General features: G+C 46.4%; 1 protein-coding gene across 1 annotated transcript in view; it reads right to left on the bottom strand.

Moving 5' to 3' along the window:
* Positions 1-7,287: 7,287 nt before the first annotated feature.
* The window catches only part of poc1a (POC1 centriolar protein A), a 112,700-nt gene continuing 94,456 nt past the window's right edge, over positions 7,288-25,531 (bottom strand). The window contains exon 11 of the mRNA XM_045223714.1: positions 7,288-7,688. Within this exon, the coding sequence (XP_045079649.1) occupies positions 7,563-7,688 (126 nt within the window). The 3' untranslated portion in view covers positions 7,288-7,562. The remainder of the gene's footprint in view (positions 7,689-25,531) is intronic.

Here is a 25,531-nt window from a genome sequence, read left to right as displayed (position 1 = left end):
GGTTCGGTGGAGCCCCAGAGCCTTAGAAATGGCTTTGTAACCCTTCCCAGACTGATGGGCATCAACAACTATTTTCCGGAGGTCTTCAGGAATTTATTTTGATAGTGGCATGATGTGCTTCTAGAACCAGTGTGGTGTCCAAAGGGCCAAAGTTAGTCAGATTTATATTGGGCAGGGCTGACCCAAATCAGGGCTGGCCCAAATCAGGGCCGGCCCAAATCAGGGCTGGCCCAAATCAGGGCTGGCCCAAATCAGGGCCGGCCCAAATCAGGGCTGGATGTTAACCAAAGTACTAAAAAAGCTGACTCTAATTATCCCTTTAATTGAGTTGAGTTAACTAGGGGGGTTAATAAATTTTTCACACCTGAAGATAGCATGTTTGGTTACCTTGCACACCAAACAAATGAAAGAAGCACCAAACTTTGAGCGTCACTTTATTTTCCCTCAGGCTCCCTCTATATACCACTACAACCTCTGTAGCTCAGCTGGTAGAGCACGGCGCTTGTAACGCCAGGGTAGTGGGTTCGATCCCCGGGACCACCCATACGTAAAAATGTATGCGCACATGACTGTAAGTCGCTTTGGATAAAAGCGTCTGCTAAATGGCATATTATATATCTGACCAAATTCAATGTGAAAAATGTGCAATAATGCAGAAAATCTGACAGAGGGCAAATACTTTTTCAGGGCACTGTAGGTGCCCTTCTTTGCGAGGCATTGGAAAACCTCCCTGGTCTTTGTGGTTGAATCTGTGCTTGAAATTCACTGCTCGACTGAGGGACCTTACAGATAATTGTATGTGTGGGGTACAGAGACGTGGAGTCATTCAAAAATCATGTTAAAACACTATTATTGAACAAAGAATGAGTCCATGCAACTTATTATGTGATTTGTTAAGCACATTTTAAGCCATAATAAAGGGGTTGAATACTTATTGACTCAAGACATTTCAGCTTTTCATTACAATTCTCTCTCCTCTCTCACTCACCTCCAGCCCAGAGCAGGTGCCATCACGATGCCCCCGCACCCAGCCTGGGCCCAATCCAGCCTGCTACAACTCCAAACCCCAAGTCCAGGCCAGCCCAGGACTAATGCCCATCCCAGGACCAATACCCAGCCCCGCTCCAACCTCAAGGCCCAATAAACCCAGTACAGGCCCAATTCCTGCTCCACTCAGTCCAACCCCTAGCCCCCCAGACAGGAAGGAAACAGAGACTGATCTACAGCAGACTGATCTACAGCAGACTGATCTACAGCAGACTGAACAACAGCAGACTGATCTACAGCAGAATGATCTGCAGCAGACTGATCTACAGCAGACTGAACAACAGCAGACTGAACAACAGCAGACTGACCTGCAGCAGACTGATATACAGCAGACTGAACAACAGCAGAATTGTAAAGTGGTTATCCCACTGGCTATAAGGTGAATGCACCAATTTGTAAGTCGCTCTGGATAAGAGCGTCTGCTAAATGACGAAAATGTAAAATGTAAATGTAAATATATAGAGGGCCGCTGTTTTGCTCGCTCGGATGCTTTCTCCGGTGATATATACACTACATGACCAAAAGTATGTGGACACCTGCTCGTCAAACATCTCATTCCAAAATCATGGGCATTAATATGGAGTTGGACCCCCCCCCCTTTGCTGCTATAACAGCCTCCACTCTTCTGGGAAGGCTTTCCACTAGATGTTGGAACATTGCTGCGGGGACTTGCTTCCATTCAACCACAAGAGCATTAGTGAGATCGGGAACTGATTAGGCCTGGCTCGCAGTCGGCGTTCCAATTCATCCCAAAGGTGTTCGATAGGGTTGAGGTCAGGGCTCTGTGCAGGCCAGTCAAGTGCTTCCACACCGATCTCGACAAACCATTTCTGTATGGACCTCGCTTTGTGCACGGGGGCATTGTCATGCTGAAACAGGACAGGGCCTTCCCCAAACTGTTGCCACAAAGTTGGAAGCACAGAATTGTATAGGATGTCATTTTATGCTGTAGCGTTTACGATTTCCCTTCACTGGAACTAAGGGGCCTTGCCCGAACCATGAAAAACAGCCCCAGACTATTATTCCTCCTCCACCAGACTTTACATTTAGCACTATGTATTCGGGCAGGTAGCGTTCTCCTGGCATCCGCCAAACCCAGATTCGTCCGTCAAACTGCCAGACGGTGAAACGTGATTCATCACTCCAGAGAACGCGTTTCCACTGCTCCAGAGTCCAATGGCGGCGAGCTTTACACCACTCCAGCCGACGTTTGGCATTGCGCATGGTGATCTTAGGCTTGTGTGCAGCTGCTCGGCCACGGAAACCCATTTCATTAAGCTCCCGATGAACAGTTCTTATGCTGACATTGCTTCCAGAGACAGTTTGGAACTCGGAAGTGAGTGTTGCAACGTGCTTCTGCACTCGGCGGTCCCGTTCTGTGGGCTTGTGTGGCCTACCACTTCGCGGCTGAGCTGTTGTTGCTCCTAGACGTTTCCACTTCACAATAACAGCACTTACAGTTGACCGGGGCAGCTCTAGCAGGGCAGACATTTGACGAACTGACTTGTTGGAAAGGTGGCATGCCACGTTGAAAGTCACTGAGCTCTTCATTAAGGCCATTCTACTGCCAGTGTTTGTCTATGGAGATTGCATGGCTGTGTGCTCAATTTTATACACCTGTCAGCAACGGGTGTGGCTGAAATAGCCGAATCCACTAATTTGAAGGAGTGTCCACATGCTTTTGTATATATAGTCTAGTTTCAGCAGAGAGAAAGAGGCGAAGCGAGAGGGCTCACTCTCGCCAAAATCTGTCCAGTGTAAACCAGTCCGTTTCTATGGGAACAATATGCAGACTTAAGCTTGTCGCCTGCCTTCCCAACTTTGGGACAAAGACTCCCATTGTTAGGGCGGAGACATTAGCATCTCTTCATTATATACAGATCTCTGGTTTCAGTCTCTTGCAAATTAGAAAGGAAAGTTAGTGGGTGAACAGTGCCCTGTTAGGATGCTGGACTGCCCTAAAGTAAATTTGATGTTTCACCAAAATTATATAATTACTCCTGTCTAAGCATAGCTTGTAAAAAAATGTTTTTGCTGTGGATTGTTCCAAATCACCAGTGTGTTTGGGAAGCCCTCAATGTGGGTAGTGCGAGTTGCAATAGGTCTAGCTGGTTGAGTTGCGGCTGTCAGTGAAACGCATCTAAAATATGTGTGAATATAATGTGTCTTGAGCATAATTTAAAATGTTGCATCAAGAAGGGGGGGGGGACGGGGGGGGTTGAAAATATGGTGTGTCTCGCTCTAGAATGCATGCATATGTAGGAAAGTGCCCATTTGTCATTGTTGTATTTCTGGTTGTCCTAACTCACCACGTACACCATTCATTTTGACTTCGCCTCACACAAGTCAACAACTCTCTCTCTGTCTCTCTCTCTCTCTCTCTCTCTCTCTCTCTCAACAGTTTCCCAAAGGACATCCAGCCAACTTGACACAACTGTGGGAAGCATTGGAGTCAACATGGGCCAGCATTCATGTGGAACGCTTTCGACACAGTTGGGGGACGGACGGACGGACGGTGTCCTTAATGTTTCGTACACCCAGTGTATTACTATGCTAATAAATTCCATCAAAATCCACCATTAGAACAAAACAAAAAATGAATTATAAAATAAGCCCTAAATGAAACCCAGCCCATCCCACACGAGTGACCTGTTTGACTTAACTCCTTGTAGCAAGAGACCTTAAAATGTACCACGTTGTTATAGTTAATTAGCGTCATGTGAGTGAGCAGTGGACAAGAGGACTGATTACACACCGTTGGAACTGGATTTTTTAATGATTTTTTTAAAGAAAACTGTGTTAAAGTAAAATCGTTATAGTTAAACTACTAACACAACAAACCACACATGTATCAGGCTTCTCTCAGACTGTTGAGGAGAACCGATGTTAACTGTTGGAAGTGGACCTTTGTTCCAAAATAGGCTTTAAAAATCGCTCTTTTATAAGTGTGTTTTATGACATCATATGGTATTCGTAAAGAATCTGGTCGAAATCATAATGCCAATGGGGATTCATAAAGAATCTGGTCGTAATCATAATGCGAATGGGATTCATAAAGAATCTGGTCGTAATCATAATGCGAATGGGATTCATAAAGAATCTGGTCGTAATCATAATGCGAATGGGATTCATAAAGAATCTGGTCGTAATCATAATGCGAATGGGATTCATAAAGAATCTGGTCGAAATAATAATGCCAATGGGGATTCATAAAGAAACACAAAACAACAATTCATAAAGGAACAAAGCGTGAAAACTTTTATTTTAAAATATTTTCCCAACTTTAAATAAAGTGGTGCTAAAACCATATTATAAAACACATGGTTGTAGCACAAATGTATTTAAAATAGGGCCAAAATCACACAGCATACGAGTTAAAGCAGGACCACAGAGAGAAAGGCAGATATCTGCCGACTGGAACTAAAACAAACCAGAGAGAACAACGTCTATCCTGTTTAAGCAACGTGGCCCATAGGGCTCTGGTGAAGAGTAGTGCACTATATAGGGAATAGGATGCCATTCTCTGGTGAAGAGTAGTGCACTATATAGGGAATAGGATGCCATTCTCTGGTCTAGAGTAGTGCACTATATAGGGAATAGGATGCCATTCTCTGGTCTAGAGTAGTGCACTATATAGGGAATAGGATGCCATTCAGGACGAATCCCAATTGTTTAGAGAGATTTTGACACGGGCTGAGGCTGGAACGCAATTGATGTACTTGCTGCTAGGCTAGGATAGGCTAGGCTAGGATAGGCTAGGATAGGATAGGCTAGGATAGGCTAGGATAGGATAGGCTAGGCTAGGATAGGATAGGATAGGCTAGGCTAGGCTAGGATAGGCTAGGTCTATATTGCAATGCCATTGTTGTGTTCACTATTATCCCTCTCCCAAGGCAACTAGCGAACCTCTTACTCAGCAACAAAAAAAAAACACTCCGCTCTCCGACGCTCTCAGCACTATTCTGCTCTAACTCTGTCTCAACCGTAGTGCGCTCCATGCCAAACCCCCATACATGCTAGCCTATACATCATACACACTAGCCTATACATCATACACGCTAGCCTATACATCATACACACTAGCCTATACATCATACACGCTAGCCTATACATCATACACACTAGCCTATACATCATACACACTAGCCTATACATCATACACACTAGCCTATACATCATACACGCTAGCCTATACATCATACACACTAGCCTATACATCATACACACTAGCCTATACATCATACACACTAGCCTATACATCATACACACTAGCCTATACATCATACACACTAGCCTATACATCATACACACTAGCCTATACATCATACACACTAGCCTGTACATCATACACACTAGCCTATACATCATACACACTAGCCTATACATCATACACACTAGCCTATACATCATACACACTGTAGACCAGCAGCTCTCATAACCCATCTCCGTGCAATCAGGATTGCCCAGCCATGACATGGAATATGGATGCCCTCCCTCAAACAATACCAGCCAGCCATATTCTGTTGCTCGATACATTTACAACTTCATGTGAAAGCAGCACTAGGGTTTCAGATAGGCACCTGGAGGGATGGATGGATGGATGGTTTAACAGCAGCCTTTTGTGTTTGAAAGGAGAGAAGTCACTTCATTGGGATGATGTACAGCGCATTGGGAAAGTATTCAGAACCCTTTGACTTTTTCCACATTTCGTTACGTTACAGCCTTAGTCTAAAATTGATTAAATTAATTTTTGCCCTCATCAATCTACACACAATACCCCATAACGAAAAAGCGAAAACAGATATAAAAAATAAAATGTATGCACTCACTAACTGTAAGTCGCTCTGGATAAGAGCGTCTGCTAAATGACTAAAATGTAAAAAATGTCAAAATGTCAGATGTTTTGAGATTTTAGCAAATGTATCCAATTCTTTTTACAGAAATACTTTATTTACAAAAGTATTCAGACCCTTTGGTATGAGACACAAAATGGAGCTCAGGTGCATCCTGTTTTCATTGATCATCCTTGAGACGTTTCTACAACTTGATTGGAGTTCACCTGTGGTAAATTCAATTGATTGGACATGATTTGGAAAGGCACACACCTGTCTATATAAGGTCTCACAGTTGACAGTGCATGTCAGAGCAGAAACCAAGCTATGAGGTCGAAGGAATTGTCCGTAGAGCTCCAAGACAGGATTGTGTCGAGGCACAGATCTGGGGAAGGGTACCAAAACATTTCTGTATCATTGAAGGTCCCCAAGAACACAGTGGCCTCCATCATTCTTAAATGGAAGAAATTTGGAACCACCAAGACTCTTCCTAGAGATGGCCGCCCGGCCAAACTGAGTAATCGGGGGAGAAGGGTCTTGGTCAGGGAGGTGACCAAGAACCCGATGGTCACTCTGACAGAGCTCTAGAGTTCCTCTGTGGAGATGGGAGAACCTTCCAGAAGGACAACCATCTCTGCAGCACTCCACCAATCAGGCCTTTATGGTAGAGTGGCCAGATGGAAGCCACTCCTCAGTAAAAGGCACATGACAGCCCGCTTGGAGTTTACCAAAAGGCACCTAAAGGACTCTCAGACCATGAGAAACAAGATTCTCTGGACTGATGAAACCAAGATTGAACTCTTTTGCCTGAATGCCAAGCGTCACGTCTGGAGGAAACCTGGCACCATCCCTACGGTGAAGCATGGTGGCGGCAGGGACTGGGAGACTAGTCAGGATCGAGGGAAAGAAACGGAGCAAAGTACAGACAGATCCTTGATGAAAACCTGCTCCAGAGCACTCAGGACCTCAGACTGGGGTGAAGGTTCACCTTCCAACAGGACAACAACCCTAAGCACACAGCCAAGACAACGCAGGAGTGGCTTCGGGACAAGTCTCTGAATGTCCTTGAGTGGCCCAGCCGGAGCCCAGACTTGAACCTGATAGAACCTGAAAATAGCTGTGCAGCGACGCTCCCCATCCAACCTGACAGAGCTTGAGAGGATCTGCAGAGAAGAATGGGAGAAACTCCCCAAATACAGGTGTGCCAAGCTTGTAGCGTCATACCCAAGAAGACTCGAGACTGTAATCGCTGCGAAAGGTTCTTCAACAAAGTACTGAGTAAAGGGTCTGAACACTTCTAAATGTAATATTTCAGTTTTTTTTTTTTTTTATAAATTTGCAAAAATTTATCTAAACCTGTTTTTGCTTTGTCATTATGAGATAGTGTGTAGATTGATGAGGGGAAAAAACGATTTAATCAATTTTAGAATACGGCTGTAACGTAACAAAATGTGAAAAAGTCAAGTTGTCTGGATACTTTCCAAATGCCCTGTATGTCTATGGAGGAGTCAGTGGTCTGGGTGCCACCAGGGCTTTCCCCTGCCTAGGGGAGTCCGGGCTGGGCTTAGTCTCTGGTGGCAGTCCCTGGCCTGGAGGTCTGGTCTGGAGGTCTGGTCTGGACTGGTGGAGGGTCTGGAAGTGTGGAGGTCTGGTGATGTGGAGGTCTGAAGGTTTGGTTGGGTGTTAGTCCCTGGGTTGGAGGTCTGGTTCCCTGCGGTGGAGCTGCAGGTTGATCTGATGCTGGTTGTCAATACACTCCTTCAGCTTGTCCTCTGTCAGAGTCAGCCTCTGTTCTAGGATGGCCACAGTCTGCAGGGAGAGGAGAGGAGAGGAGAGGAGAGGAGAGGAGAGGAGAGGAGAGGAGAGGAGAGGAGAGGGGAGGGGGAGGGGAGGGGAGGGAGGGAGAGGGGGGGATGAGGAGAGGAGAGGGGGGAGAGGAGAGGAGAGGAGAGGAGAGGAGAGGAGGGGGAGGGGGGATGAGGAGAGGGGGATGAGGAGAGGAGAGGAGAGGAGAGGAGGAGAGGAGAGGGAGAGGAGAGGAGAGGAGAGGAGAGGAGAGGAGAGGAGAGGGAGAGAGAGGAGAGGAGAGGAGAGGAGAGGAGAGGAGAGGAGAGGAGAGGGAGAGGAGAGGAGAGGAGAGGAGAGGGAGAGGAGAGGAGAGGAGAGGGAGAGGAGAGGAGAGGAGAGGGGGAGGGGAGGGAGGGGAGGGGAGAGGGAGAGGAGAGGGGATGAGGAGAGGAGAGGGGGATGAGGAGGAGAGAGAGGAGAGGAGAGAGGAGAGGAGAGGAGAGGAGAGGAGAGGAGAGGAGAGAGGAGAGGAGAGGAGAGGAGAGGGGGAGGGGAGGGGAGGGAGAGGAGAGGAGAGGAGAGGAGAGGGGGATGAGGAGGAGAGGAGAGGAGAGGGAGAGGAGAGGAGAGGAGAGGAGAGGAGAGGAGAGGAGAGGAGAGGAGAGGAGAGGGAGAGGAGAGGAGAGGAGAGGAGAGGAGAGGGAGAGGAGAGGAGAGGGAGAGGAGAGGGGGGAGGGAGGGAGAGGAGAGGAGAGGGGGATGAGGAGAGGAGAGGGGGATGAGGAGGAGAGGAGAGGAGAGGAGAGGAGAGGAGAGGAGAGGAGAGGAGAGGAGAGGAGAGGAGAGGGGGAGGGTTATAACAACACAGCGTCAGATAAATGTTGAAATGCGTATCCTAATTGAGCTCTCAGACAGATGTCGGTATATCCTCCTCGCTGAAAATCTACTGCTATGACAGAGAGAGGAACACATACACAAGACCCTGTTTTAGAGGGTCCACAGCCCAAATTAAAAGACCCTGTATTTAATCATAAGGAGGAGAGGAGAGAGGCTGGTGCCAAGTTAACGTCCCCCCTTCCCTCAGGGCATCCCCAGCTGTGCAAGGCTGAGCGGTCACAGTCAGGGGTTGACCATTGCCCAGTTCTCCAAAGACACACAACTGACCTGTGAATGCTCCCTGCACCATTGTTTCAAAGACACAGAGGTCAATTTAAGTTCATGGGTTGACCAGGACCCACAGACATACTGACCCCTGGATGCTCCCTCCACCATTCATACTGGACATGGCTGGCTAGTGGTTTGGTTGTGTTTCAACGATGCGGAGATAAGCCAGGAAATCTTCTCACCTGGTTGTCGAGGTCTTAATTGATTAGTTAGGAAATCTTCTCACCTGGTTGTCGAGGTCTTAATTGGACACAAATTGAAAAGGAAATAACAAAGAGCAGACTCCCGGCCGTCCAGGAACTGAGTTTGACACCCTGATGTCTTTCCTAACCTGCTCTTCCAATGTAGCCTCCTGTACAATCAAATACTATTTTTTATATTTACTGAATATTAAAAACATCCATTCTACCTGCAGTGAAGCCGCTCAACATTTAGATTACATTCAGTCATCTAACAGACTCCCATCCAGAGCGACCCACAGAAGCATCCAGGGTCAACACCATGCTCAAGGGCACGGCAACAGATCTCCCACAAGGTCAAAAAACGGGGACCTGAAACCACGATCCATGATCCCTCCCCCAAGTTCCCCAAGAGCTGCCCTACAACCATCCGAGACCCCCCACAGCCCCCCGAGAAAAATAAAATAATTCCACCCCCCCCTTTTATCTTTGACCGTCATTCTATCATCGGCCCAGCAACTCCACTCCCACTTGTCTCCAGTTCCACATCCCAACCCTCAGCCTCCCTCAGCCCATCCCACCCCTCAGCCTCCCTCAGCCCATCCCACCCCTCAGCCTCCCTCAGCCCATCCCACCCCTCAGCCTCCCTCAGCCCATCCCACCCCTCAGCCTCCCTCAGCCCATCCCACCCCTCGGCCCATCCCACCCCTCAGCCCATCCCACCCCTCGGCCTCCCTCAGCCCATCCCACCCCTCAGCCCATCCCACCCCTCAGCCTCCCTCAGCCCATCCCACCCCTCAGCCCATCCCACCCCTCAGCCTCCCCTCAGCCCATCCCACCCCTCAGCCCATCCCACCCCTCAGCCTCCCTCAGCCCATCCCACCCCTCAGCCCATCACACCCCTCAGCCTCCCTCAGCCCATCCCACCCCTCAGCCTCCCTCAGCCCATCCCAACCCTCAGCTTCCCTCAGCCCATCCCACCCCCTCAGCCTCCCTCAGCCCATCCCACCCCTCAGCCCATCCCACCCCTCGGCCTCCCTCAGCCCATCCCACCCCTCAGCCCATCCCAACCTCGGCCTGCCCTCAGCCCATCCCACCCCTCAGCCTCCCTCAGCCCATCCCACCCCTCAGCCTCCCTCAGCCCATCCCACCCCTCAGCCTCCTCAGCCCATCCCAACCCTCGGCCTCCCTCAGCCCATCCCACCCCTCAGCCTCCCCTCAGCCCATCCCACCCCTCAGCCTCCCTCAGCCCATCCCACCCCTCAGCCTCCCTCAGCCCATCCCACCCCTCAGCCTCCCCTCAGCCCATCCCACCCCCTCAGTCTCCCTCAGCCCATCCCACCCCTCAGCCTCCCTCAGCCCATCCCAACCCTCAGCCTCCCTCAGCCCATCCCAACCCTCAGCCTCCCTCAGCCCATCCCAACCCTCAGCCTCCCTCAGCCCATCCCACCCCTCTCTGCTGGCCACCCTCTTCGGATTTCTACACCCCTCTTTCAACTATGCTGTGATGTTTAACATACAATTTCAATCTATCTAATCGAATAGAATCCACAGATTGCGAGTTGAAGATAAATACTTTTTACTAAGAGTATTAGTATGTTAGTAATTGACTGACCAGGTCTCTCCAGATCTCCCAACAGTGCTATTTCTAGGGTTAATTTTAGATCAATGTTATGCACTTTCAGCCATTCCTGAACCTGAGACCAGAACCAGGCTACCTGAGGGCAGTACCAGAACAAATGGGCTATTGATTCTGTATCATCACAACAAAATCTGCAGAGCTTCGATGATTGTATGCCCCAAATATTCAACATTTTGTTGGTGGCATGAATTCTATATAATAATTTTATCTGAAAAGCACGAAGTCTTGAATCTTGCGTCGTTTTATATATCAACTCATACACCCTGCTTGGCTCAGTATTGGTTTGGTATTTCAGTGGACAGGAGAGACATACTTCATACGTCGAGACACATACAGTTGAAGTCGGAAGTTTACATACACCTTAGCCAAATACATTTAAACTCAGTTTTTCACAATTATTGACATTCAATCCTAGTAAAACTTCCCTGTCTTAGGTTAGTTAGGATCACCACTTTATTTTAAGTGAAATGTCAGAATAATAGTAGAGAGAATGATTTATTTCAGCTTTTCTTTCTTTCATCACATTCCCAGTGGGTCAGAAGTTTACATACACTCAATTAGTATTTGGTAGCATTGCCGTTAAATTGTTTAACTTGGGTCAAACGTTTCGGGTAGCCTTCCACAAGCTTCCCACAATAAGTTGGGTGAATTTTGGCCCATTCCTCCTGACAGAGCTGGTGTAACTGAGTCAGGTTTGTAGGCCTCCTTGCTCGCACATGCTTTTTCAGTTCTGCCCACACATTTTCTATAGGGTTGAGGTCAGGGCTTTGTGATGGCCACTCCAATACCTTGACTCTGTTGTCCTTAAGCCATTTTGCCACAACTTTGGAAGTATGCTTGGGGTCATTGTCCATTTGGAAGACCCATTTGCGACCGAGCTTTAACTTCCTGACTGATGTCTTGAGATGTTGCTTCAATCAATATATCCACATAATTTTCCTTCCTCATAATGCCATCTATTTTGTGAAGTGCACCAGTCCCTCCTGCAGCAAAGCACCTCCACAGCATGATGCTGCCACCCCCGTGCTTCACGGTTGGGATGGTGTTCTTCGGCTTGCAAGCGACCCCCTTTTCCCTCCAAACATAACGATGCTCATTATGGCCAAACAGTTCTATTTTTGTTTCATCAGACCAGAGGACATTTCTCCAAAAAGTACGATCTTTGAATTATAAGTGAAATAATCTGTCTGTAAACAATTGTTGGAAAAATTACTTGTGTCATGCACAAAGTAGATGTCCTAACCGACTTGCCAAAACTATAGTTTGTTAACAAGAAATTTGTGGAGAGGTTGAAAAACAAGTTTTAATCACTCCAACCCAAGTGTATGTAAACTTCCGACTTCAACTGTACCTCAGGTGAGTTAACTAGATTACACAGATTATAACTCTGATTAAACATGTGTAGGACTATATTTTCCCTGAGAAGAGGACTTCTATAGTTGATGTCAATAGCTGGTTGATTCAACCAGAGGCTATTTAGTGCACTACTTTTGACCAGGGCCCTTAGGGCTCTTGTAAAAGCAGTGCACTATATAGGGAATAGGGTACCATTTGGGATGCGAGCCCCGGTGAAGTGGCTGAAGCATCTCTGCTACAACAAGTCATTCATCCCCAACACACTAATGGAGAGGCTGAGGCAAAGGACAAGGAAAGAAAGAAAGAAAGAAAGATAGGAGAATAAAAGAGAGCGAGAGAGAGAGCTTACAGAGAGGACAGACAATAGAACAGAGGAGATTTAAGGAGAGAGAGAGAGCTTACAGAGGACAGAAAATAGAACAGAGGAGATTTAAGGGAGAGAGAGAGAGAGAGAGAGAGCTTACAGGGAGGACAGAAAATAGAACAGAGGAGATTTAAGGAGAGAGAGAGAGCTTACAGAGAGGACAGAAAATAGAACAGAGGAGATTTAAGGAGAGAGAGAGAGAGAGCTTACAGAGAGGACAGACAATAGAACATAGGAAATTTAAGGAGAGAGAGAGAGAGCTTACAGAGAGGACAGACAATAGAACATAGGAGATTTAAGGAGAGAGAGAGAGCTTACAGAGAGGACAGACAATAGAACAGAGGAGATTTAAGGAGAGAGAGAGAGCTTACAGAGAGGACAGACAATAGAACAGAGGAGATTTAAGGAGAGAGAGAGCTTACAGAGAGGACAGAAAATAGAACAGAGGAGATTTAAGGAGAGAGAGAGAGAGAGAGCTTACAGAGAGGACAGAAAATAGAACAGAGGAGATTTAAGGAGAGAGAGAGAGAGAGAGCTTACAGGGAGGACAGAAAATAGAACAGAGGAGATTTAAGGAGAGAGAGAGAGAGCTTACAGAGAGGACAGACAATAGAACAGAGGAGATTTAAGGAGAGAGAGAGCTTACAGAGAGGACAGAAAATAGAACAGAGGAGATTTAAGGAGAGAGAGAGAGAGAGCTTACAGAGAGGACAGAAAATAGAACAGAGGAGATTTAAGGAGAGAGAGAGAGAGAGAGCTTACAGGGAGGACAGAAAATAGAACAGAGGAGATTTAAGGAGAGAGAGAGAGAGAGAGCTTACAGAGAGGACAGAAAATAGAACAGATGAGATTTAAGGAGAGAGAGAGAGCTTACAGAGAGGACAGAAAATAGAACAGAGGAGATTTAAGGAGAGAGAGAGAGCGCTTACAGAGAGGACAGACAATAGAACAGAGGAGATTTAAGGAGAGAGAGAGCTTACAGAGAGGACAGACAATAGAACAGAGGATATTTAAGGAGAGAGAGAGAGCTTACAGAGAGGACAGAAAATAGAACAGAGGAGATTTAAGGAGAGAGAGAGAGCTTACAGAGAGGACAGAAAACAGAACAGAGGAGATTTAAGGAGAGAGAGAGAAAAACAAAAAGAGGTATTAGCTTGTTCCAAACAACAACAGGAAGTTCTGTCTGTATTTCTGTCCAGTGAGCGTAACAATCAAAACCCTTCAAAGGAAACAGAATTAGCAGGCATTGATAAAAGAACCAACGCAATACGAGCCGCTCAGAGTCCGAGTCCCAAATGGCGCCCTATTCCCTATATAGTGCACTACTTTTGACCATGGCCCATAGGGAACAGGGTACCATTTGGGACACACTATCTGTCTGAGTAGTACACTGTCCTGAACGTGTTTTTCTCAAATAAAAGCACAAAGAGAAATGTGCTAAACGTGTCTAAATTAGAGACGTTAGTCCGTCCATCTGATGGAAAGCACTGTAGTGTAAAATGTACTGCTGGGGTAGAGGTTCCGGCTGAGAGAAAGAAGCCAACATGAGGAGGAGATGTTTAGCGGTTAAACAAGGACAGGGGTCTTGACAGGGATCAGAACCGGAAATTATGAGTAATTGGGTATTGGTTTGTCAACGGCTTAATTTGTGTGAAAAGACATAAATTTTTGTGCGACTCAATTCCTAGGAAAATACATTCTGGGGGGGCAAACTTTGAAACAATATTTTGAAAGTTTTTAGAGCAATGCATGATGGGCACTGGTGATCTACACTGCTTTTTTTTTTGTGTCCCACATTTATTTATATAAAAAAAACAAATATGTTAATAACCCAATATTGTTAATCAAGCAGGTTATCACCAAAATAATTATAATATAATAGTAGCCTTACGTTGTAAAAAATAAATAAATAAAGAATGCTAAAACTGTTTTCTATGCTTGTTTTCGCTTAATACTTTGGGATACTGGTGCTCTTGCAGTCAGGAAGTCCCTTTTTTCGTGTAGGCAACAGTAGGTCTACATGATTTTCTTCATAATGCATTTAATACAAGGCTCCACTTTTTCGTGTACATTACACCATTTGTTTCATAATGCATTTTATACAAGGCTATGTCAAATTTTATGAGGGTTGCCAGATTGGAGAAAAAAATACAGATTTTTGGGAGGGGGGATTTTTTTTTGGGTATCGATGAAGGTATTTGATTGGGGAATGGGGATCCATTATTATGATGGGATGTTATAGTACACACCATAATACACACACACACGCACACAAACACGCACACAAACACACACACAAACACGCACACAAACACACACACACACACAAACACACACGCACACAAACACACCCAAACACACACACGCACACAAACACACACACGCACACAAACACACACACGCACACAAACACACACTTTGTTTGTACTCATGTTACAGCCAACTCTTGACTTTTGCATGACTCATGTTTTATAAAATATTTGTATCTAGTTGTCATGTATTCATTATCTTTAACTGGCCAAATGTTTGCAGTTTGCATATTTCAGTAATGATTAAACATGGTTAAATTGTCGTACATTTCTGCTTGATTTAGCCTTTTGGTATATTGGGCATTTTTATACATATTCTGTATTTCCGCTGAAGAAAGCAATAACACACTACTGTAAATAAATGGACACTACCTGTTATAAACAGACATTTCTCTCCGTAAATAAATTGTGAGAAATGCTCAGTCTGAAGCCATTCGGCTATGGGTTTCACAGCCCTATAATAATGATACAAGTTATATCACTTTAAAAAAGGTTTATTTACAACACGTTGGGCAAAGTGATACAGGAGAGTCTGACATACAGTGGGGAAAAAAAGTATTTAGTCAGCCACCAATTGTGCAAGTTCTCCCACTTAAACAGATGAGAGGGGCCTGTAATTTTCATTATAGGTACACGTCAACTATGACAGACAAAATGAGAGAAAAAAAATCCAGAAAATCACATTGTAGGATTTTTAATGAATTTATTTGCAAATTATGGTGGAAAATAAGTATTTGGTCACCTACAAACAAGCAAGATTTCTGGCTCTCACAGACCTGTAACTTCTTCTTTAAGAGGCTCCTCTGTCCTCCACTCGTTACCTGTATTAATGGCACCTGTTTGAACTTGTTATCAGTATAAAAGACACCTGTCCACAACCTCAAACAGTCACACTCCAAACTCCACTATGGCCAAGACCAAAGAGCTGTCAAAGGACACCAGAAACACAATTGTAGACCTGCACCAGGCTGGGAAGACTGAATCTGCAATAGGTAAGCAGCTTGGTTTGAAGAAATCAACTGTGGGAGCAATTATTAGGAAATGGAAGACATACAAGACCACTGATAATCTCCCTCGATCTGGGGCTCCACGCAAGATCTCACCCCGTGGGGTCAAAATTATCACAAGAACGGTGAGCAAAAATCCCAGAACCACACGGGGGACCTAGTGAATGACCTGCAGAGAGCTGGGACCAAAGTAACAAAGCCTACCATCAGTAACACACTACGCCGCCAGGGACTCAAATCCTGCAGTGCCAGACGTGTCCCCCTGCTTAAGCCAGTACATGTCCAGGCCCGTCTGAAGTTTGCTAGAGTGCATTTGGATGATCCAGAAGAGGATTGGGAGAATGTCATATGGTCAGATGAAACCAAAATAGAACTTTTTGGTAAAAACTCAACTCGTTGTGTTTGGAGGACAAAGAATGCTGAGTTGCATCCAAAGAACACCATACCTACAGTGAAGCATGGGGGTGGAAACATCATGCTTTGGGGCTGTTTTTCTGCAAAGGGACCAGGACGACTGATCCGTGTAAAGGAAAGAATGAATGGGGCCATGTATCGTGAGATTTTGAGTGAAAACCTCCTTCCATTAGCAAGGGCATTGAAGATGAAACGTGGCTGGGTCTTTCAGCATGACAATGATCCCAAACACACCGCCCGGGCAACGAAGGAGTGGCTTCGTAAGAAGCATTTCAAGGTCCTGGAGTGGCCTAGCCAGTCTCCAGATCTCAACCCCATAGAAAATCTTTGGAGGGAGTTGAAAGTCTGTGTTGCCCAGCGACAGCCCCAAAACATCACTGCTCTAGAGGAGATCTGCATGGAGGAATGGGCCAAAATACCAGCAACAGTGTGTGAAAACCTTGTGAAGACTTACAGAAAACATTTGACCGGTGTCATTGCCAACAAAGGATATATAACAAAGTATTGAGAAACTTTTGTTATTGACCAAATACTTATTTTCCACCATAATTTGCAAATCAATTCATTAAAAATCCTACAATGTGATTTTCTGGAATTTTTTTCCTCATTTTGTCTGTCATAGTTGACGTGTACCTGTGATGAAAATTACAGGCCTCTCTCATCTTTTTAAGTGGGAGAACTTGCACAATTGGTGGCTGACTAAATACTTTTTTCCCCCCACTGTATGACCCCTAACTAGAGTTCAGTCTTCGCCAATGAGAACCAAGAGGGGCCTAACTTCGACTGGGAAAGGCCTCGATTCTCGGCCGTAGGAAAATCCGACATCAAATCTCATTAGATCAGAACAGGATGGGTCAACAGTGATTCATATTACCTAAAAAAAAAAAAGGATAGTTGTGTTTTGCTGCATAACACATTTCCATTATTAGTCTACCCATATGATGTGGATCATTGTCAGGTTATTTGATATAAGCTTCAGTAACAAAAGAACACTATGGTTGTAATAACACTTTAAACCGGTTTGTAGATGTGTAGAATGTGTTTGTTTTGGGTCCACACTGATAAATTAACTTATGTAAATTAGACAGTCGCAGAGGATTTTCTCCTGAATAACTGTTCAGGGTACAGCACTTTCCATTCAGCTTCAGGCAACTTTGATGTAAGGCTTGATCACACCTGTAGCGACTACTTCTATCTGTCACGCCCATTGTTGCTTATCCATCGTTCACTAGACATATCAATGTAATTACACAGAACGCTTCCCATCACTAGATATATCAATGTAATTACACAGATCGCTTCCCATCACTAGATCACATAACTAGACGTGAGCTGGACTTGATTCCCAACGCTGCCACCAATGTAGCGGAAGAAAGCGAAAGCTGCAACAGGAACTCTGACCAGGGTAAAGTGAGCTCTTACGGCCGTTACCATGAAAGCCTAGTAGGCCTCTGGGCAGAGGCAGTAGGACTACAATGCTGGCATATGCCTTGTTCCAATAGCCTCAGTATATAACATGATTGACATGACCGTAATAATCATCATGAAACGGCCTTGGAAGTACCATAAGTGTAAGCCAACATATATTTTAGTCATTTAGCAGACGCTCTTATCCAGAGCGGCTTACAGTCAGTGCATTCATCTTAAGATAGCTTGGTGAGACAACCACATCAGTCATAGTAAGTTAAAAAAATTCTCAATAAAGTAGCTATCAGCAAAGTCTCTATTTGGGATTATTTAAGATACTCTTTACATAATTCATTATTTTACATTAACCTGTTTAACTGCATTGATATGGCTTAATTGATCATAGTCCAGACTCGTTATAGTTGCAAATACCATGTAGTTGCACCAGGGGAATTTAAAACAAACAGATTTTTTTGGCAGGTCTTCTGTTTCCCCACATTTATTGAGGAATTACAATCCCATCATGAAAATGTATCCCCATTCCCCAAACAAATACCAATCAAAAAATGGCAGTGTGGAACACCATTGCCCAAAATGCATTGCTCCAATAACTTTCAAAAGATTGTTCCTAAGTTTGCCCCCCAAAAATGTATTTTTTTCCCCCACACCAATTAAGCCACACAAAAATGCACGAAATCTGCTGAAATACTTTTTGTACATACACTACCGGTCAAAAGTTTTACAACACCTACTCATTCAAGGGTTTTTCTTTATTTCTACTATTTTCTACGTTGTAGAATAATAGTGAAGACATCAAAACTATTAAATAACACATATGGAATCATGTAGTTACCAAAAAAAGTGTTAAACAAATATTTTATATTTGATTCTTCAAATAGCCACCCTTTGCCTTGATGACAACTTTGCACACTCTTGGCATTCTCTCAACCAGCTTCACCTGGAATGCTTTTCCAAACAGTCTTGAAGGAGCTCCCACATATGCTGAGCACTTGTTGGCTGCTTTTCCTTCACTCAAAGATAGTCCCACTAAGGTTTCTTTTTGTTGTGCCCTGCAAATGCACATGTACAAATGGAACACTAGAGTCAAAGCAAATTAACGTTGTCTTCAAGACAAAATTTAACTTGCCCGTTTGGTCAACCACAAAGCACATTCTACAAAATAGTTTCACAGTATTCTTTTTTTGTTGTTGTTAGGAACAGGGACAGACATAGAGTTAGGGACAGAGACAGAGACAGACACAGAGACAGAGTTAGGGACAGGGACAGACACAGAGTTAGGGACAGGGACAGACACAGAGACAGAGTTGGGGACAGAGACAGAGTTAGGAACAGAGACAGAGTTAGGAACAGAGACAGAGACAGAGTTAGGGACAGAGACAGAGTTAGGGACAGGGACAGAGACAGAGTTAGGGACAGAGACAGAGAGAGTTAGGAACAGGGACAGAGACAGAGTTAGGGACAGAGACAGAGTTAGGGACAGATACAGAGTTAGGAACAGAGACAGAGACAGAGATAGGGACAGAGACAGAGACAGAGTTAGGGACAGGGACAGAGCTAGGGACAGAGACAGAGTTAGGGACAGGGACAGAGACAGAGTTAGGGACAGAGACAGAGTTAGGAACAGGGACAGAGTTAGGGACAGAGACAGAGACAGAGTTAGGGACAGAGACAGAGACAGAGTTAGGGACAGAGACAGAGTTAGGGACAGAGACATAGTTAGGGACAGAGACAGAGACAGAGTTAGGGACAGGGACAGAGACAGAGTTAGGGACAGAGACAGAGTTAGGAACAGGGACAGAGACAGAATTAGGGACAGAGACAGAGACAGAGTTAGGGACAGAGACAGAGTTAGGGACAGAGACAGAGACATAGTTAGGGACAGAGACAGAGACAGAGTTAGGGACAGGGACAGAGTTAGGGACAGGGACAGAGACAGAGTTAGGGACAGAGACAGAGACAGAGTTAGGGACAGAGACAGAGTTAGGGACAGGGACAGAGACAGAGTTAGGGACAGAGACAGAGACAGAGTTAGGGACAGGGACAGAGACAGAGTTAGGGACAGAGTTAGGGACAGGGACAGAGACAGAGTTAGGGACAGAGACAGAGTTAGGAACAGGGACAGAGACAGAGTTAGGGACAGAGACAGAGACAGAGTTAGGGACAGAGACAGAGACAGAGTTAGGGACAGGGACAGAGTTAGGGACAGGGACAGAGACAGAGTTAGGGACAGAGACAGAGTTAGGGACAGAGACAGAGTTAGGGACAGAGACAGAGTTAGGGACAGAGACAGAGTTAGGGACAGAGACAGAGTTAGGGACAGAGACAGAGTTAGGGACAGAGACAGTTAGGGACAGAGACCGAGACAGAGTTAGGGACAGAGACAGAGACAGAGTTAGGAACAGGGACAGAGTTAGGGACAGAGACAGAGTTAGGGACAGAGACATAGTTAGGGACAGGGACAGAGTTAGGGACAGAGACAGAGTTAGGAACAGAGACAGAGACAGAGTTAGGGACAGGGACAGAGACAGAGTTAGGGACAGAGACAGGGACAGAGACAGAGTTAGGGACAGGGATAGAAACAGAGTTAGGGACAGGGGCAGAGACAGAGTTAGGGACAGAGACAGAGTTAGGGACAGGGACAGAGACAGAGTTAGGGACAGAGACAGGGACAGAGTTAGGGACAGGGACAGAGACAGGGACAGAGTTAGGGACAGGGACAGAGTTAGGGACAGAGACAGGGACAGAGACAGGGACAGAGTTAGGGACAGAGACAGAGACAGAGTTAGGAACAGGGACAGAGACAGAGTTAGGGACAGAGACAGAGACAGAGTTAGGGATAGAGACAGAGACAGAGTTAGGGACAGAGACAGAGTTAGGGACAGAGACAGAGTTAGGGACAGACAGAGTTAGGGACAGACAGAGTTAGGGACAGGGACAGAGACAGAGTTAGGGACAGAGACAGAGTTAGGGACAGGGACAGAGTTAGGGACAGAGACAGAGTTAGGGACAGAGACAGAGACAGTTAGGGACAGAGACAGAGACAGAGTTAGGGACAGAGACAGAGTTAGGAACAGGGACAGAGACAGAGTTAGAGACAGAGACAGTTAGGGACAGAGACAGAGACAGAGTTAGGGACAGAGACAGAGACAGAGTTAGGAACAGGGACAGAGACAGAGTTAGGGACAGAGACAGAGACAGAGACAGAGTTAGGGACAGGGACAGAGTTAGGGACAGAGACAGAGACAGAGTTAGGGACAGAGACAGAGTTAGGGACAGAGACAGAGTTAGGGACAGAGACAGAGTTAGGGACAGGGACAGAGTTAGGGACAGAGACAGAGTTAGGAACAGGGACAGAGACAGAGTTAGAGACAGAGACAGTTAGGGACAGAGACAGAGACAGAGTTAGGGACAGAGACAGAGACAGAGTTAGGAACAGGGACAGAGACAGAGTTAGGGACAGAGACAGAGACAGAGACAGAGTTAGGGACAGGGACAGAGTTAGGGACAGAGACAGAGACAGAGTTAGGGACAGAGACAGAGTTAGGGACAGAGACAGAGTTAGGGACAGAGACAGAGTTAGGGACAGAGACAGAGTTAGGGACAGAGACAGAGTTAGGGACAGGGACAGAGTTAGGGACAGGGACAGAGACAGAGTTAGGGACAGAGACAGGGACAGAGACAGAGTTAGGGACAGGGACAGAGACAGAGTTAGGGACAGAGACAGAGTTAGGGACAGGGACAGAGACAGAGTTAGGGACAGAGACAGAGTTAGGGACAGAGACAGGGACAGAGTTAGGGACAGGGACAGAGTTAGGGACAGGGACAGAGACAGAGTTAGGGACAGAGACAGGGACAGAGACAGGGACAGAGTTAGGGACAGAGACAGGGACAGAGTTATGGACAGGGACAGAGACAGAGTTAGGAACAGAGACAGAGTTAGGGACAGAGACAGAGACAGAGTTAGGGACAGGGACAGAGACAGAGTTAGGGACAGAGACAGGGACAGAGTTAGGGACAGGGACAGAGTTAGGGACAGGGACAGAGACAGGGACATAGTTAGGGACAGAGACAGGGACAGAGTTATGGACAGGGACAGAGACAGAGTTAGGAACAGAGACAGAGTTAGGGACAGAGACAGAGACAGAGTTAGGGACAGAGACAGAGTTAGGGACAGGGACAGAGACAGAGTTAGGGACAGAGTTAGGGACAGAGACAGAGTTAGGGACAGACAGAGTTAGGGACAGACAGAGTTAGGGACAGGGACAGAGACAGAGTTAGGGACAGAGACAGAGTTAGGGACAGAGACAGAGACAGTTAGGGACAGAGACAGAGTTAGGAACAGGGACAGAGACAGAGTTAGGGACAGAGACAGAGTTAGGGACAGAGACAGAGACAGAGTTAGGGACAGAGACAGAGACAGAGACAGAGTTAGGGACAGGGACAGAGTTAGGGACAGAGACAGAGTTAGGGACAGAGACAGAGTTAGGGACAGAGACAGAGTTAGGGACAGAGACAGAGTTAGGGACAGAGACAGAGTTAGGGACAGAGACAGAGTTAGGGACAGAGACAGAGTTAGGGACAGAGACAGAGTTAGGGACAGAGACAGAGTTGGGACAGAGACAGAGTTAGGGACAGGGACAGAGACAGAGTTAGGGACAGAGACAGGGACAGAGACAGAGTTAGGGACAGGAGACAGAGACAGAGTTAGGGACAGGGACAGAGTTAGGGACAGAGACAGAGACAGAGTTAGGGACAGAGACAGAGTTAGGGACAGAGACAGAGTTAGGGACAGAGACAGAGTTAGGGACAGAGACAGAGTTGGGGACAGAGACAGAGTTAGGGACAGACAGAGTTAGGGACAGAGACAGAGACAGAGTTAGGGACAGAGACAGGGACAGAGACAGAGTTAGGGACAGGGACAGAGACAGAGTTAGGGACAGAGACAGAGTTAGGGACAGGGACAGAGACAGAGTTAGGGACAGAGACAGAGTTAGGGACAGAGACAGGGACAGAGTTAGGGACAGGGACAGAGTTAGGGACAGGGACAGAGACAGAGTTAGGGACAGAGACAGAGTTAGGGACAGAGACAGAGACAGAGTTAGGGACAGGGACAGAGACAGAGTTAGGGACAGAGACAGAGACAGAGTTAGGGACAGGGACAGAGACAGAGTTAGGGACAGGGACAGAGTTAGGGACAGGGACAGAGACAGAGTTAGGGACAGAGACAGGGACAGAGTTAGGGACAGGGACAGAGTTAGGGACAGGGACAGAGACAGGGACATAGTTAGGGACAGAGACAGAGACAGAGTTATGGACAGGGACAGAGACAGAGTTAGGAACAGAGACAGAGTTAGGGACAGAGACAGAGACAGAGTTAGGGACAGAGACAGAGTTAGGGACAGGGACAGAGACAGAGTTAGGGACAGGGACAGAGTTAGGTACAGGGACAGAGTTAGGGACAGAGACAGGGACAGAGTTAGGGACAGAGACAGAGACGTAGTTAGCAGTAAACAGTCTTTCCTTTCCTGATCCTCCCCCAGGGCACTGAGAGAGAAGGGTCTCCATAACATCTGCTACTATTTCATGCTAGATGGAGAGTAGAGGAGGGTGTTGTATTTCTGTCCTCTGAGTGTGCTTTTCCAATCAATATCCCCTGCTCTTCTCTAGCCCATCTCAGTGGGCTGGAGAACTCTCCTCTCAGCCCAAACGGGGCTGCGTACCAAATTGTACCCTTTTCTCTACATAGAGGCCCATGCATGGGCTTTGGTCAAAAGTAGTGCACTATATAGGGAATAGGGTGCCATTTGGGATGCAAGACGTGTTTCTATAACGTAGCTACTGGGTCATACAGGCGATGGCCTATCCTTTACACATCTAGTAGACGTACTATCTTTTAAAAAAGACCCCAAAAATAGAATGGTGGTTTGGTTCTCCTCTCCCCAACACGTTCTACTGTATGTGTTGTCTCCCAGAGCAGGACGTATGTATGTTAGGCACGGGCTGGGCCTCACATGACGCCAGATACTGTCAATGTTATGTTATATAAATGCATATACACTACATGACCAAAAGTATGTGGACACCTGCTCGTCGGAACATCTCATTCCAAAATCATGGTCATTAATATGGAGTTGGTCCCGTCCCACCCCTTTGCTGCTATAACAGCCTCCACTGTTCTGGGAAGGCTTTTCCACTAGATGTTGGAACATTGCTGCGGTGGACTTGCTTCCATTCAGTCACAAGAGCATTAGTGAGGTCGGGCACTGATGTTGGGGCGATTAGGCCTGGCTCGCAGTCGGCGTTCCATCACCGCCTGGTATGGCAACTGCTCGGCCTCCGACCGCAAGGCGCTACAGAGGGTAGTGCGTACGGCCCAGTACATCACTGGGGCCAAGCTTCCTGCCATCCAGGACCTCTATACCAGGCGGTGTCAGAGGAAGGCCCTCAAAATTGTCAAAGACTCCAGCCACCCTAGTCATAGACTGTTCTCTCTGCTGCTGCACGGCAAGCGGTACCGGAGCGCCAAGTCTAGGTCCAAAAGGCTTCTCAACAGCTTCTACCCCCAAGCCATAAGACTCCTGAACAGCTAATCATGGCTACCCAGACTATTTCCACTTCCCCCCCACCCCATCCTTTTACGCTGCTGCTACTCTGTTAATTATTTATGCATAGTCACTTTAACTCTACCCACATGTACATATTACCTCAACTAGCCGGTGCCCCCGCACATTGACTCTGCACCGGTACCCCCCCTGTATATATAGCCTCCCTACTGTTATTTTATTTTACTTCTGCTCTTTTTTTCTCAACACTTTTTTGTTGTTGTTGTTTTATTTTACTTTTTTATAAAAAAATTAATGCATTGTTGGTTAAGGGCTGTAGGTAAATACCTGTTGTATTCGGCGCATGTGGCAAATAAAATTTGATTTGATTTGATTCATCCCAAAGTTGTTTGATGGGGTTGGGGTCAGGGCTCTGTGCAGGCCAGTCAAGTTATTCCACACCGATCTTGACAAACCAGTTGGCACTATGCATTGGGGTAGGTAGCGTTCTCCTGCCATCCGCCAAACCCAGATTTGTCCGTCGGACTGCCAGATGGTGAAGCGTGATTCATCACTCCAGAGAACGTGTTTCCACTGCTCCAGAGTCCAATGGCGGCGAGCTTTACACCACTCCAGCCGACGCTTGGCATTGCGCATGGTTATCTTAGACTTGTGTGCGGCTGCTCAGCCATGGAAACTCATTTGACGAAGCTCCCGACGAACAGTTCTTGTGCTGACGTTGCTTCCAGAGGCAGTTTGGAACTCGGTAGTGAGTGTTGCAACCGAGGACAGATGATTTTTTACACGCTACGTGCTTCAGCACTCGGCGGTCCCTGTCTGTGAGCTTGTGTGGCCTACCACTTCGCGGCTGAGCCGTTGTTGCTCCTAGACGTTTCCACTTCACAATAACAGCACTTACAGTTGACCCGGGGCAGCTCTAGCAGGGCAGAAATTTGACGAACTGACTTGGTGGAAAGGTGGCATCCTATGTCACGTTGAAAGTCACTGAGGCCTTCAGTAAAGGTCATTCTACTGACAATGTTTGTTTAAGGAGATTGCATGGCTGTGTGCTCGATTTTACACACCTGTCAACAACGGGTGTGGCTGAACTAGCCTCTACTACTTTTGTATACAGTGTATATGATATATGTATAAAGATCTCCTTTTACAGGGTGTAATAGGACCACTGCTTTTGGTCCTTTGAGCTGGCCAAGGCATTCCAGTCACCTTACACTTCATACATCATATCTTACGTTGCAAATTCTAAATCCATATTTGAAAGTTCCCAAAGTGGAAAATCTGAACGTTATGCTCCACAAGTGGAAATGAAGCCAGACCAAAAAGGTTAGCTAACCGAATCTCATTTCCACCCTGATGTTTGGTATATCAATAACTGCTGATATCCTCATATCTCCTAACTGCAGTTGGTGATCTGAATGAGATTGGACTGCTATATTTA

The sequence above is a fragment of the Coregonus clupeaformis genome, chromosome 12 (genome assembly GCF_020615455.1).
Source record: "Coregonus clupeaformis isolate EN_2021a chromosome 12, ASM2061545v1, whole genome shotgun sequence".
NCBI lineage: Eukaryota > Metazoa > Chordata > Actinopteri > Salmoniformes > Salmonidae > Coregonus > Coregonus clupeaformis.
This window is presented reverse-complemented; position numbering and strand designations above follow the sequence as displayed.